The 14,192-nt window shown below is 38.8% G+C and overlaps 1 protein-coding gene across 2 annotated transcripts in view; it reads right to left on the reverse strand.

Annotated features, from left to right (window-relative positions):
- Positions 1-425: 425 nt before the first annotated feature.
- The window catches only part of cacna1c (calcium channel, voltage-dependent, L type, alpha 1C subunit), a 669,326-nt gene continuing 655,559 nt past the window's right edge, over positions 426-14,192 (reverse strand). For both annotated transcript variants that reach the window (XM_063058026.1, XM_063058027.1), the window contains 3 exons: positions 8,855-8,976; positions 6,608-6,928; positions 426-3,506 (listed from right to left, as the gene is read on the reverse strand). In XM_063058026.1, coding sequence (XP_062914096.1) covers positions 3,213-3,506; positions 6,608-6,928; positions 8,855-8,976 — 737 coding nt within the window. In that variant the 3' untranslated portion in view covers positions 426-3,212. The remainder of the gene's footprint in view (positions 3,507-6,607; positions 6,929-8,854; positions 8,977-14,192) is intronic.

Raw genomic sequence — 14,192 nt, forward strand, 5'->3', positions numbered from 1 at the left:
CAGTCCATTTTCTTTTGCACACTGGCTGGTTGTCAGTCTTTTTGTGTAGTTTGTCAGTCATTCTATTGTTCTTTGTTCTACTGTGAACGCCTGCATGAAAATGAATCTGAAGGTTGTATATAGTGACATATATGTACTTCGATAATAAATTTACTTTGAACTTTAAATCAGTTTTAATTAAGGCAGAATTCAAGTATGTATTTAATAATATTTGATGAAAGGGGTTAAACTACAGAACTTAGATCCAAATGGAGCAGCAAAAAAAAAGGGATTTGCAAAATATAAACGTAATTTCTTTTCAGCGATTTAGAAACCCATTCCTTCTTTCAACCTTGCGTATGGAAGACCCTTAAGAAAGTTTCAAAGTGAGTGAATTACATTTTGAATATTTCACATATATTAAATGATCACCAAAGCAATACATATTAAATTAACAGGAATATTTTATTAATATCTTATAAATATTTTATAGGTATTGTACAGGCAAGATGTATAGTTTTTGAGTTATTGGAAAATATTTTCTACTCAGATTAGGTGTGTTGGACGTAATTTGTTTTCACCTAAACCATAAAATAAATATCAAGGTCAAACAAGATGTTTGTTGCATGGTGTTTTCTCTGTACATGGAGATCAGTTTGACTATTAGACAGATTTTTCAGGAAAAATACTTGCATTTGAAAATCAGTTCTCACACAATTATGCTGCCATTGAGTTTAAAGGATATTCTCCATAGCTTTCACCATGAGAAAGATCAGATTATAAATTACATAAAAATCTACTTTAAATTAATAATTATAATGTGCAACTTAGGTTAGATTAGCATACCTAATGATGCCTTTAGCAGCAGATTGATTATGTATTTCATATTTATGATGCTAGAACCTTCACACCTCTCATTTCTCACATTTAATATACAAAATGAAGGTTATTTGATTAATATTTTCAGAAATTCATGTCGCTAAATAATGTATTTTTTAGAACTGTGTTTAGACAATTTCAAGACCAAGGTCATTGCAAATAATTTTAAGTGATGCAAGGAACCAATTCAGAACACTGCAGTTTCTGTTTTCAAACAGCAGGGTTGCCTTTTCTTAATTTCCTTGCAGTGCATGTTGAATGCAATGACACCATCTGGTTGAATATAGGTCTACACATACAATTTAATTTATCTCATAATTTAGGTATGTATGTGAAAAGTAATAAATCTTTCTTCATTAGTGAAAAATCCTTAATGGGAGAAGTAAAGGAATTTTTGAATAAAATGTGCTAACCAAAGTGGCATTAATATACTCAGTTTTTATCTATATGTTTTCGATACATTCTACAAGCTTTTTTCCCCACTCTAGAAAACACAGGCTCCCTGTTGGGAACCAAACAGACTTGTGAAATTTACAATTTAAAGATAAAGCTGAGATTCCAATTTATTAAAGGCACAAGAACAGGTTGCTGCCACTTGAAAGAGTCAAAGGAAACAAAAATAAACTAAATACATAAATAATCATTTCCTTGAAGAAACTCCCATGTGTTCTGAGAGGTTGCAAGATGGGGTGAAAACTAAAAGCAACAATCAATACAACGACAAATGAACACAAGATATGCAAAATCAGTATTTGTTAACTAGGTATAGATGCCATATCATAGTAACAACAATATGTACACTTTTAATTTCCATTAAAAATGTTTACTTGCTTCAGATTTAGAAATCTTTTAGAAGTTAAAATAAGTATATATATTTATACATATATATTCTATAGCTTGGCAGACTTGAATACTTGAGTGGTTTCCATGCATCAAATATACACCAGCGTATTCAATAAATTCATTAAAAATGCACTGTTTTTTTTTGTCTTTTTTTCAAATACTTCAACTGACCTGAATTCAAGTATTACAGGTTTTTAAACAAAAACAAGTACAAGAAACATCACAGTGAATATAATATTTATATATAAATTCATAGTTATATCTATTCAGTGTGATGCATATATACACACATTCATACATATATAATCTATGTTTTTAAGTTAATATGTTTATAGTCTTGATTACAGTAACACCTTATTGCATTGTTTTTGCATATCTTGTGGCACGCAAGGGGATGAGTTTTTGACAATAGACCGATTAATCACCACTTCAATAAAAAATCTGCCACAGGTTAACTGTTCAAGTGTTTAACTAAAATTAAAATTGATTTGAAATGCCATGCAAGATCTGAGCAGTCCATGGGTAGATGGTATGTGTTTACTTGGAACTATGATACTGAAAGTTACTGATATTAAATAATGTGTAATTCCCTAAAATGTAATTTTTTTTCCATTAGGGGATGCAAACTACAGGAACACAGGGATGATTCCACTTAATAATGAACTCCTCAGTGAATTACAAAACAATAAAGAATTGAAGAAAAAAATCAATCACAACAAATGAAAAAAGTAGGAAGTGGCTGGCCAAAGATTGCTAAAACACAAAATAAGCCACATCAAAGTAAGAATTGACCCTGGATTCAGAATGCAATCTTAGTGGAAAAGAACATATGAACTGAACACCAGCAGTTCATGACTGAGCGGTAAAGAAGGATATACTGTAAGCACTCCCAGAGAGGCTATCATACCAACAAGTTCTCCATCATCAAAAGCTATATCAGGGATAGCTAAAGACACCCACTAGTTCTAGACATTTCTTCATTAATCACTTCCCAATAGACCATCCATCTCTTTTAAAGAAATCAGAGTATACGGGATTTTGCTTTCTGAGGTATTCTGTGGCAGGAGGGACAAATTCCTCACAAAATATACTTTGTGTGTATACATGTGCTTGTATGTGTCCTCTTAGCATTCCTATCTATTAAACAAAAAAAAAATCAGGATAATGTTTGGCCAACCATTCAAATATACAAACAACTCCTTTAAGACACCCAGGATACTCAGGGTCCCACCTACACTCCCATGACCCTGACATGTTTTTAGCAAATTTGAGATGTTGGGTAGTGTCTCTGCTGCAGGTTCAAAAGTAATGCCATTTTGCTACCTGAAGTCATGATTTTTATAACAGTTTTAATTTTTTTTTAAAAAAACCTCAGAGCTTTAACAGCTCTACTCCCAATTTACAACAGCAAATGAAGAAAGCAGCTGTTCTGGTTACTTCAGGTCACAAGAACAGTGAGGCACTTCTGAAACAAACTGATTTAAGCAAATAATAAAAACTATTTCCTGTCACTACAGAGTGCTTACATAATCCATCTCATCTGTAAATTCCTCCTCATTTTTCCCATGGTCCTGCTCCACTTCCATGCACACTTGCACAATTTCCTGTTGCTGGTGCTCCCTGCAGTTTACAAAGGGTAACAGATTGCCATTTGGGCTTGCCTTAGTGTTCCCATTGAGCAGGTTGTCTGCAGCATTTTCCATCTCCTCGATTGTCATATCACAGGCATCAGCAATTTCATGGGCTGTTGCCTCAACAAATTTTGGGTCTCGTGCATATCGACCAAGCCCCTCTGAGATCAGAACCTTTTGATGAGATAAACAAAATAGTTATTCCACAGACAAGATCATATTTGCCCTATTAATCATGTATATCTTTTCTGATACATTTAAATATAAAAATTATGATACAGATTTCCTTTAAGAAGTAGGTACGCAGGGGAGTGTATACTCAGCTCCTACAAGACAGAGTGATTGAATCTTAGAATCCAGCAGATCTTCCTGTGGGTGCAGATGGAGGAAGCAAAGCAGAATCTATTGCTCTTCAGACGAATTGTATGAAGGCTCAGAAAAAAATGTATAATATCAGATTTACCCGTACAAGCTAGTTGTATTTGCTGAGAATGCTAGAATTCAGATTTAAGATAATGAGGTTTAAATTCATAGGTACAACTTAATTTAAGATTTTTTCTTGTCACAGGAACATCATTTCGTTAACCACTTTATCCAGTTCATGTTTAGCTAACTTGACATCTGCTGTGAATCAGCCCTATTCTTGCACATTTCTGAGATTAAAAACTAGTGCTTCTCAATTGACCCACTATTTTTATTATATTGAGGTCAAGAAACATAATGATGTGAGTAGTATCTCTGCTCTAATATGATGAGACCTTAGCTTTACAAACTTGGAAGATAATTACAAATTATTAATATCATTTACCCATTTTGATTTTTTTCCATCCACATACTGCAGCATCCAAATGATTTCTGGGATCTATTTCCAGACCTCTTTCTAGAGGGCTGTGGATGCTCAGCCAATGAGTTCACCAAGGGTGAGATTGACAGAATTTTATGCAACAAGTGAATTAGAAGATAAATGGCAAAGCATGGTCAAAGGACTGTATTTCCTATTTTGATTTGTGTCAGTTCTAAAAATGTCAATCAATTTTAATCCTATTCCTATATTTTAAAATAATATTAAATTTATCTATTTTCATGCCCTGAGCTTTTGTCAATATATATCTTTAAAGATCACTTCTCAAATATCACCTCCATCAGTGTGAAAGAAAATCCCCAGTTTATCCCCAGACGTCCAACCTTTCACATTTGTTCCTTTGACCTCTCTCCTCACATCCTAACAGGCTGCCTCTAACGCCATCCTTAGTCTAATGTCTGGCGTGATCCCCTCTCCCCACACATACTTAAAACATGGCCCCTAGTTCATTCCCTCTTGGTTTATTCCCTCTTCCCATCTCTCCACCCACTATCACCACACCCTCCAACCCAACCACAGCCCAATATTTTGATGCACGGCCTAGAGCATTACCCAGCAGAGCAGCACAAGGCTCTGAGGCCTTCCTCTTCCCCAACCATCAATGTAACAGTGACAGTGGATCACTGCAGTGCCTTCCCCCACCCTGCTACAGGCCCTACCTATCCCACCCCGGCCTCAGACACAAACTCTAGGATGCATATTCCTGATTAAGAAAATACATAATGCTCTTTTGATTACACTACAGGCCAAAGGGACAACAGACTATGATGGCCAGGAGTTATTGACCAAAATGATTATTTCCACTCTGCTGCAAAGCACAGACCTGACATATAGCCTACTCCTGCTATCTCCATATCTTTAAATTTCACTGTAGAGACAAGAACAAAATGTCTATTTCATGTCTCGTCCATTTCCTTATTTCCCATTAATAACTGTTCTGAATCAACTTCCAAGGCATTAATGTCTAATTTTGCTACTTTCAGTATATAACCTTCTCAGAACATTCAAAATAGTTTAAGTTGGATTATCTGTTATCAAGCATCAGGCAGGTTGTGAGAAAACTCATTCAGTGTTGAAAACTGGAGTTGAATTAAGTTGGTAAAATTCAGCCACTCAGCAAAATGATGCAGAATCTTTAGGTTATACACTCGTAGCTTTACCCAGCAATAATGGAAAAGTTGCATTCTTCATGGATGCATTCTATAAATGAGCAGTTGAATGTTTGACAATGGGTGAACAGAGATATTGTGTACTAATAATGTTATCTGCATCAAAATAATCATACTTAAAATGAAATGGGTTTAGAATTGTTCCATGTCTAAAAAGATGTGTTACAATGGTTTCACATGGATTGGGTGTTAGAGGGATGTTCTCGTAGCTTTGTGCATGGCCTTCCCAACAGCCCCAATCATCAAATTCTGTCATCTGGGTCTCAAGGTGTCAATATGTCATGGAACATACTCCACAGGTACAATCATAAACAAAAGCTCTTCCACTGTATGTTGCACAGCTAATGAAAGCAGACAGAGAACTGAAGGAGAGTCAGCGTTAAGGGAGAAGCCAGCATCATGGGGAAGTCTACAAGTGCTGAGGTAGAATCAGGGGAAGGAGCATCACTGGGCTTGGATACATGATGCGACAACAGATAGGGGAAGAGGATATTGGGGCAGTTGGGAGAGGTGGGTCAGGGATGTTGCTGGCGTGCATGCAATTTAATCAGATTAGGGACAGAGGGTTGGATGCTGAATTTGTGCATAGAAGTTACTGGACAAGGTGGAAGTTTGGAGTGAAAATTAAGGAGAATACATCGAGGCAGATCTTGAGGAAGACAAGTAATGTGTCAGGCTCCTTGACAGTGCATTAAATCAGTTTGGTTCTCTCTAAAGAAGAAAGCCCTTAACTCCGAGTGGAGTCATCGGGATTTTAGAAGGCTTTCTTATTTATACAAGGCTGAGTTGCTAGCTCAACGCTCAACCCAGCACGGATGGAAAGCGTGCAAGGGAGCCGGCTGGATTCGAACTTGGGAGCCTTCGCTCCGAAGTCTGGCGCTGATGCCACTATGCCACCAGCCTGGTTCTCTCTAATAAATGCTGAAATGGGTCTTCAGTCACCATCAAGTTTTCACCGAGAACATTTTTGAGCCTTACGTGTGAACAAAATGCAGATTACTGATGCCAGGATGTGGGTATTACTCTTTTGTACAGAGCCACCAGATCAAATAATTACTATCGTGTTGCGTGTTTACACCAAATCCGATCCTATTTAGAGACTGGGATTTAGACAAAATTAATTTATATTACACACAAAAGCTTTGTACTCTGCAAAAGATTTTGTGTCGCAGAACTTCTATATGAGCACCTCATTTGCTAACAGAGCAACAAGGATAAATATTCAATGCTAACTGCAAACTTACCGCCTCTACTAAGCTACTAGCACTGCCGTGACAGTCAGGTCCCTTTTCCCTGAAGGGAGAGGGTACAGTCAGGGAGACTGGCCTGGCCTTTCTGACACTTCTATTTGTGTTGTCAGAGCACCAGGAACTACAGTTTACAGATGGAAGGCTGCTGTTTAGTTTCTCATACGATTCAATGCCATCTACAAATAACGCTGGAATATGCTGTTTTAATCTCCGTGTACTGCATGGAGTTGCTGGAGGCGTTGCACAGAGTCTGGAAAATTGAGTTGGAGAATGGCTTCTTCTTACCAATGGGTTTAGACCTGCCACTGCCAGTGCCTGTCAGATGAAAGAAAATGTGTAAGGCAAGTGCAGATACAACAGGAGGAAAATAGTTGTGCCAAGTAAGAGCTATTTTTACATCGTTTACATTCATAGAATGTGTAATTCTATTGGACTCTAATGACAGGACTTCAACATTTCTTTACAGAATCAGAATCAGGTTTAACATCACTGGCATACATCATGAAATTTGTTAACTTTGCTGCAGCAGTACAATGCAATGCATGCTAAATATAGAAAAAAAATGGTATTACAGTAAGTATATATATGTATATTAAATTGTTAAATTAAGATAAGTAGTGCAAAAACAGAAATTTAAAAAAAAGTAGTGAGGTAGTGTTCCATGGGTTCAATGTCCATTTAGAAATCGGATGGCAGAGGGGAAGAAGCTGTTCCTGAATCGCTGAGTGAGTGCTTTCTGGCTTCTGTACTCCTTTCTGATGGGAACACTGAGAAGAGGGCATGTCCTGGGGGTCCTTAATGAAGGAAGCTACTTTTCTGAGGCACCACTCCTTGAAGATGTCTTGAATACTATGGAGGCTAGTACCCATGGTACTGTAGCTGACTACACTGCAGATCTAAACATAAAATAATGCCAGGTAGTGGAGTTTGCACTTACTCCCTGAAAATGTACGGATTTCCCTGGGTGCTTCATTTCAATTGGTTAATTGGCAACTGCAAAATAGACTTGGTGTGAGTGACAGGAGGGAGAACTGGTGGGATGTTAAAGGGCATCTATGAGAGAACTGATAGGGAATAGGACTAAACTAGACCAGAGGGGCTGAATGGCTTCCTTCTATGTTGATGGGAAATATAAAACAAAGAGTGCAGCTGGAAGGTCAGACCAACGTGCTCCAATAATTTGTAAATTTCCCCATCATAACAGCACAAATGACTAAACTGACTAGAAATTTATTTACTCTGACTGTAAAAAAAACTTGAAAATGGTGCAACTTAATGAATTAATTAAGCTTCTAATGGCATAATAGGATATAATTAATGCTCAACAACCTCACTGACTGTAAATTGATTTATGTGTATGACATTGCAGGTTGAGAAAGTGAAAATCTACACCACAGATCCTGTTATTCTTTGTGGGAAGCTTTCTTCATGTTCCGACTCTTCCCTGCCGACCATAAACAAAGCTTTGCTTAGTTCTAGATGATCTTCATTATCCAACCATATAAGAGGTACTCTTGCTTTCCTTAGCAATGTTTTGTTAACTCTTAAGCTGAACTACTGGCTTGAATATAAATCTTTGAATTCAGGCTTCTTTCCTCTAATTTTTCTAATATTCTTCATTAAAATCTCACGGTATAATATTTCCAAAGACTGACTTTACATTATGAAGCAAAACAACTGGATTTAGTTTGCACTTGTTTGACAAAATAATTGAGCATACATGACTCTCAGGAGAATTTGGGCAATTAAGCTCTGCAACATAATCTCTAGACCTGGTCCTCCAATATATAAAAAGCACTTTGTTGGACTGTGACCTGATTCCATTTAGTAAAAGACAAATTATTTTCTTTTATTGATTTGGTGGGAACAAGAAATAGGAAGTATTATGAGAGCAATAACTTGTAGTAAATACAATCCATTCCTTCCATCCCACTCAATAAATAAAAGGATAAAATACTCTTATCTGCAACAAAGCAGAGAAAGACAAAAATACTCAGCAGGTCAAGTACCAACTGCAGAGAGAGAAAGCAGGTCAGTATTTCAGGTTGATGAAGTTCATTATCCTTCTTATTAAAGGTATGTTTCACTCTCCAAAAGCACTATCTAACTTTCAGAGAATTTCTAGCATTTCCTATTTTTATCTTGAGTTTTTGGATCTGTGAAATTTGATTTTGTTAATCTTAATGGTGGTGTATAAACTTGATATTGAAGATGCGGTAAACCTTTAGAACTTGTTCATACCTGGTGCTGAATTAAATGAAGTGGTAGTGCAGTCTTTTGAGAGAGTGGTGGTGTGAAAGTTATGTCCAAGCCTTGACTTTTCCGTCTCCTCAGGCACTCAAGGTGAAATGACGATCTTCTTCCTACAAGAAGAAAGACACATTAAACAAGGATATTCAATTATATACAATTTATTGAAATATTATTAAACAATGAAGGTTCTGATTGCCACATTTTATTAAAACTAGATCCAACAATTCATAAACAGTTCTTCACTTGGACCAATAATATTTTCCTTAAATATTAATGTGGTATATGAATTTGGGTTTGGGTATTTGATCCTCCACAATACTCCGCGTAGGAATTTAAACTGGAGGTGGCAGTGTTTTTCTTTAACGAGGTTGAGTTGTGAACTCGACATCAACTGGGCACATGGAGAGTGTGCTCGGGAGCGGTCTGTCACTGGATCAAACTCGGGAACCTCCGTTCTTCAGCCCGGCTCTGATCTCACTGTGCCACCAGCCCGCCAGTTCAGAGATACTAGTAGTTTTCTTGAGTTACTTTGCAAGTAATCACGAATAAACCATTTATGTTGGGAACGGGAAAGGCATCAATGAGCTTGATTCTACTTCAGCCAATGCATTTACAGAAGTATTCTCTATTAGAAACTATTATCCAGACTATTGTGCCATCTCATTTAACAGAAGCTCTTGAATCATTTTGAATGTTTTGTTAACCAATCATTTTTGCATGTTTCTTTGCAAGTGAGTCTGACAACACAGGTTGTAATCCAGCCAATTATTGTGATGCAAATTGTTCATCACTACAAAATCATTTTCTGTTCTAAAGTTTATACAAGATATAATTGTTTGTGTGTACGCCAACTATAACACATAGCATGGTCTGTAGCATATATCTGTCATTGATATGTGGTACATCAATGGCATATAGCAACTAATCTTTCAGAAAGGATTATGGCTACTTGACACATTAAAATTTCTTAATTAAGCACACCAAGGAGAAGTAATTTACAGGACTATATCAAAGTTAAATTCAGAATCAACCAATATTTCTGTCGTCTGTTTCTTGATTTACTAAAATATCCAGGGTCATGAACTCATAGCAATTTATGGCATAGAAGGAAGCTCACTGTCAAGAACACTGCTTCTTAGATTACTCCTACTTCATGTTCCTCAATCTGTAGTCTTGAAGATTAAGGCTCACCAAATATACTGTATATCCAAGAATGTTTTAAACAGAGTATATTTGGTGTCTCCAACACACTTCCTGTTACTGAGCTTTGGACCACTCAGGTGATTGTTTTTTTCTCAACAGTCTCTTAATCCTTAGATCTGTGCATGCTAGTCAATGACTTGTCTGGAATGGGAAAGAGACCCTTTTTGCTCAGACAGCTGATATCTCTCATTATTCTCTGCACCACCTCAGTTTCTGTTCCAGAGAAAACAATTCTAGCCAAGTCACCCCTCTGCTAATAACTGTAATTCTTCATTTCTGGCAACATTCTCACAAATTCCCTCTGTTATCTTTCAGCCACTGTATATCCTTTGTGAAATGTGGTGATCAGAACTGTACAGAGTATAATAGCTATCAGTCCCTAATATCCATTTTGATCTCTCTGCTTTAAAATTCCTGGCTGCCTATGATATCTTATCCAGCTTACATACCTGAACTGCTAACTTCAGATATGTACTCCCAGTACTTTGTAGTTTTTCCAACATTTTTTAGTATCTAACCATTTATCTAATCTTTTGTTCACATTTCTCCAGACTGAGTTCTAATTGCCAATTTTGTATACCAATCAAGAAGCCCATTCATAAAAGGAGTGGGAGGAGCTAGAAATAATGGCACCAGAGGTTTTCGCAGACCTGGATGACTTCTCTCAGTTTGTTGTGAAACAGCTTATTCTTTTTTTTTCTCATGTCTCTCTTTTCTTTTCAAGACGGCCAGCGTCTTATCAAAGTCTGTGATCTACAGCTGCAGCTCAAACTACAGTTCTCTAAAGGTAATGGGTTCTCATCCTCGGACTCACTGTGCAGCCTCACATTTTGATATCTCGCCGATGACGCTGACTGCGGCACTGCAGGAGACGGAAACATTGAGACAGCAGGTGGTGCATGCTGCTGTCAGAAGAAGGTCTCAGCACTCAAGCGATCTTCTCTCCCTCTTTCTTTTTTGCTGGTGAGTAAGAGGCTGTCGGTCCTCAAATTGGGGTCTCGGAGAAGTGACATGGCAGATTGTAGCATCGAAACAGTGAGCTGCTGCTCTCCTGCTCTCATTTATTGCAGGATCGACCCCTTTCTCCCTCGCTAGTAATAGAGAGCTTGTTTGAGATACTTAAGTGCTGGGTTATGGACTGTAGTTTTTGATGGATTCTAGATTAAGGTCTCCTTGGGAGCTTTGCTATTGCTTGCATGGTGGGGGGAGGGGATCAGTGTTTTTATTGGAGCAGGTGGTGGGGAGGGGATGCTCTTGCTGCTGATTATGCACGAGAGGGGGAGGGGTGCTTTGGGGTTCTGATATTTCTGCCATTTAATCTTTGGGTTGTTTTTGGCTCGTGGACGTCTGTAAAGAGTAAGAATTTCAGGTTGTATACTACTGACATTCTCTGATATAAAACTGAATCTTTGAACCATATATTTCTGCAACATTGAAATTTCCTGCTCACTATCGATCACACTGACTCTTCAAATCATTCAATTTACTGATCATGGTCTCACAACGCTGTTATTATATATCACAGAGAGCAAGGGAATTAGTACCATGCCCAAAGGGACCACATGACCCCAGCTTTTCTTTCACTAAAACTCATTCGACTTTCGCCCTTTGCTTTCTGCACACCCTCAGAATTGTTTCATTGTCAATTTTAGCTTGACTGGCCTATAGTTATTTGGTCTATCACTTTCTATTTTATAAACTATAAAATCACATGTCTTCTGTGGTAAATGATTGTTGAATGAAAATGGTCCATGCCAATGCAATTTTCTCCCTTGCTTTTTTTTAAAAGAATCTGAGCTTGGCTATTTATTCACATTCAAAGGTTCTAGCCCCCTTCAAAACCATTTTCTTTCTCTGTTTTTCAATTTCCATTTCGATATTTCATATGTATGTTGTGTACCTCTCTTGCATGAAGACACATACAAAGCATTCATTAAGATGTCATCGTTTCGAGCTGTATGTACCATATGTACTTTGATAATAAATTTACTTTGAACTTTAGATTCAGACAGGGCGAATGGAAGACTTGGATATCGGAGAGCATTTCTGAGGTAGTAATTGTAGATTTAACACAGTTATGAAAGGGAACAGTTCAGGGAAGGCTGCTACTACCATGCTGAGATAACCACAGTCTGTATGTGGACAATGAACTATGTGAATACTTTTTAATGAATAAGCAAGAGAAAATCTGCAGATGCTGGAAACCCAAGCAACACACACAAAATGCTGGAGGAACTCAGCAGGCCAAACAGCATCTATGGAAAAGAGTGGAAGAGTCAAAATTTCGGGCTAAGACTCTTAATGAAAATTAAGTTTAAATGAAAGCACAAACCAGAAAAAGTGAAGAAATGATCACTACAGAAAAAAAGTCAACCATTGGAAGAACATGACCCTCCATCACCATGATTTGAGTTCGCTAAAAATGTCGACATGGAAGTGTCAATCGCCTGGCTCAAAGTTAGAGAGCTCTTCCCGGAAACAGAGGACCAGGTGGTTAACACAAAAAAATTATCAGAAATACATAATAAAAGACCAACAAACTCAAGATAATAAAACAGAAAATGCCAAGAGAAACCAGAAACAATCCAACACATCACAGGATCCAGCAGCAGTTAATAACTCATTCTGAGCACAATCAAGAGGCAAAGATTATTCATCAAAATCTTGCTTAAAAATACAAACTCATAAAAGATACCATATGTAACTACGAATATGAGCCGGATCCAGTTTTAGAGTCAGAGTCCTACTAATTATATTACAACTGATTCATTATTACCGATAGAACAATCCATAATAACCAACAAGAGAAAATCTTCAGATGCTGGATTAAGCAACACACCCGAAATGCTGGAGGAGCTCAGCATGACAGGGGGCATTGATGGAAAAGAGTACAGTCGATATTTCAGGCTGAAACCCTCCGGCAGGACTGGAGAAAAAAAGATGAGGAGTAGATTTCGTAAACACAAAATACTCTGCAGATGCTGTGGTCGAAGCAACACGCACAACATGCTGGAGGAACTCAGCAGGTCGGGCAGCATCCGTGGAAACAATCAGTCAACGTTTCGGGCCGAGACCCTTCGTCAGGACTGAAGGGGGAGGGCACAGGGGCCCTATAAAGAAGGGGGGGAGGGTGGGAAGGAGAAGGCTGGTAGGTGCCAGGTAAAAAACCAGTAAGGGGAAAGATAAAGGGGTGGAGGAGGGGAAGCAGGGAGGGGATAGGCAAGAAAGGTGACGAAGGAATAGGGAAAAGCACAATGGGTAGTAGTAGGAGGCAGAACCATGAGGGAGGTGATAGGCAGCTGGAGGAGGGGGCAGAGTGAAACTGGGATGGGGGAAGGGAGGGGGAGGGAATTACCGGAAGTTGGAGAATTCAATGTTCATGCCAAGGGGCTGGAGACTACTCAGATGGTATATGAGGTGTTGCTCCTCCAACCTGTTTAGCCTCATCATGGCAGTTGAGGAGGCCATGTATGGACATATCTGAATGGGAATGTGAAGCAGAGTTGAAGTGGGTGGCAACTGGGAGATCCAGACTGTTGTGGCAGATGGAGCGGAGGTGCTCGACGAAGCGGTCCCCCAATCTGCGTCGGGTTTCACCGATGTAGAGGAGGCCGCACCGGGAGCACCGGATGCAATAGATGACCCCAACAGACTCACAAGTGAAGTGTTGCCTCACCTGGAAGGACTGTTTGGGGCCCTGAATGGTGGTGAGAGAGGAGGTGTAGGGACAGGTGTAGCACTTACAATTGCAGGGATAAGTGCCGGGTGGGAGATCCGTGGGGAGGGACGTGTGGACCAGGGAATCGCGGTGGAACTGATCCCTGTGGAAAGTGGAGAGTGTTGGAGAGGGAAAGATGTGCTTAGTTGTGGGGTCCTGTTGAAGGTGGCAGAAGTTGCGGAGGATAATGTGCTGGATCCGGAGGCTGGTGGGGTGGTAGGTGAGGACAAAGGAAACTCTGTCCCTGTTGTGGTGGCGGGAGGATGGGGTGAGGGCCGAAGTGTGGGAAATGGAGGAGTTGTGGGTGAGGGCATCATTGATGATGGCAGAAGGGAAACCACGATCCTTAAAGAAACAGAACACTTGAGATGTCCTGGAATGGAAATTCTCATCTTGGGAGCAGAT

This window comes from Mobula hypostoma, chromosome 9 (assembly GCF_963921235.1).
Source record: "Mobula hypostoma chromosome 9, sMobHyp1.1, whole genome shotgun sequence".
In the NCBI taxonomy this organism is placed as follows: Eukaryota; Metazoa; Chordata; class Chondrichthyes; order Myliobatiformes; family Myliobatidae; genus Mobula; species Mobula hypostoma.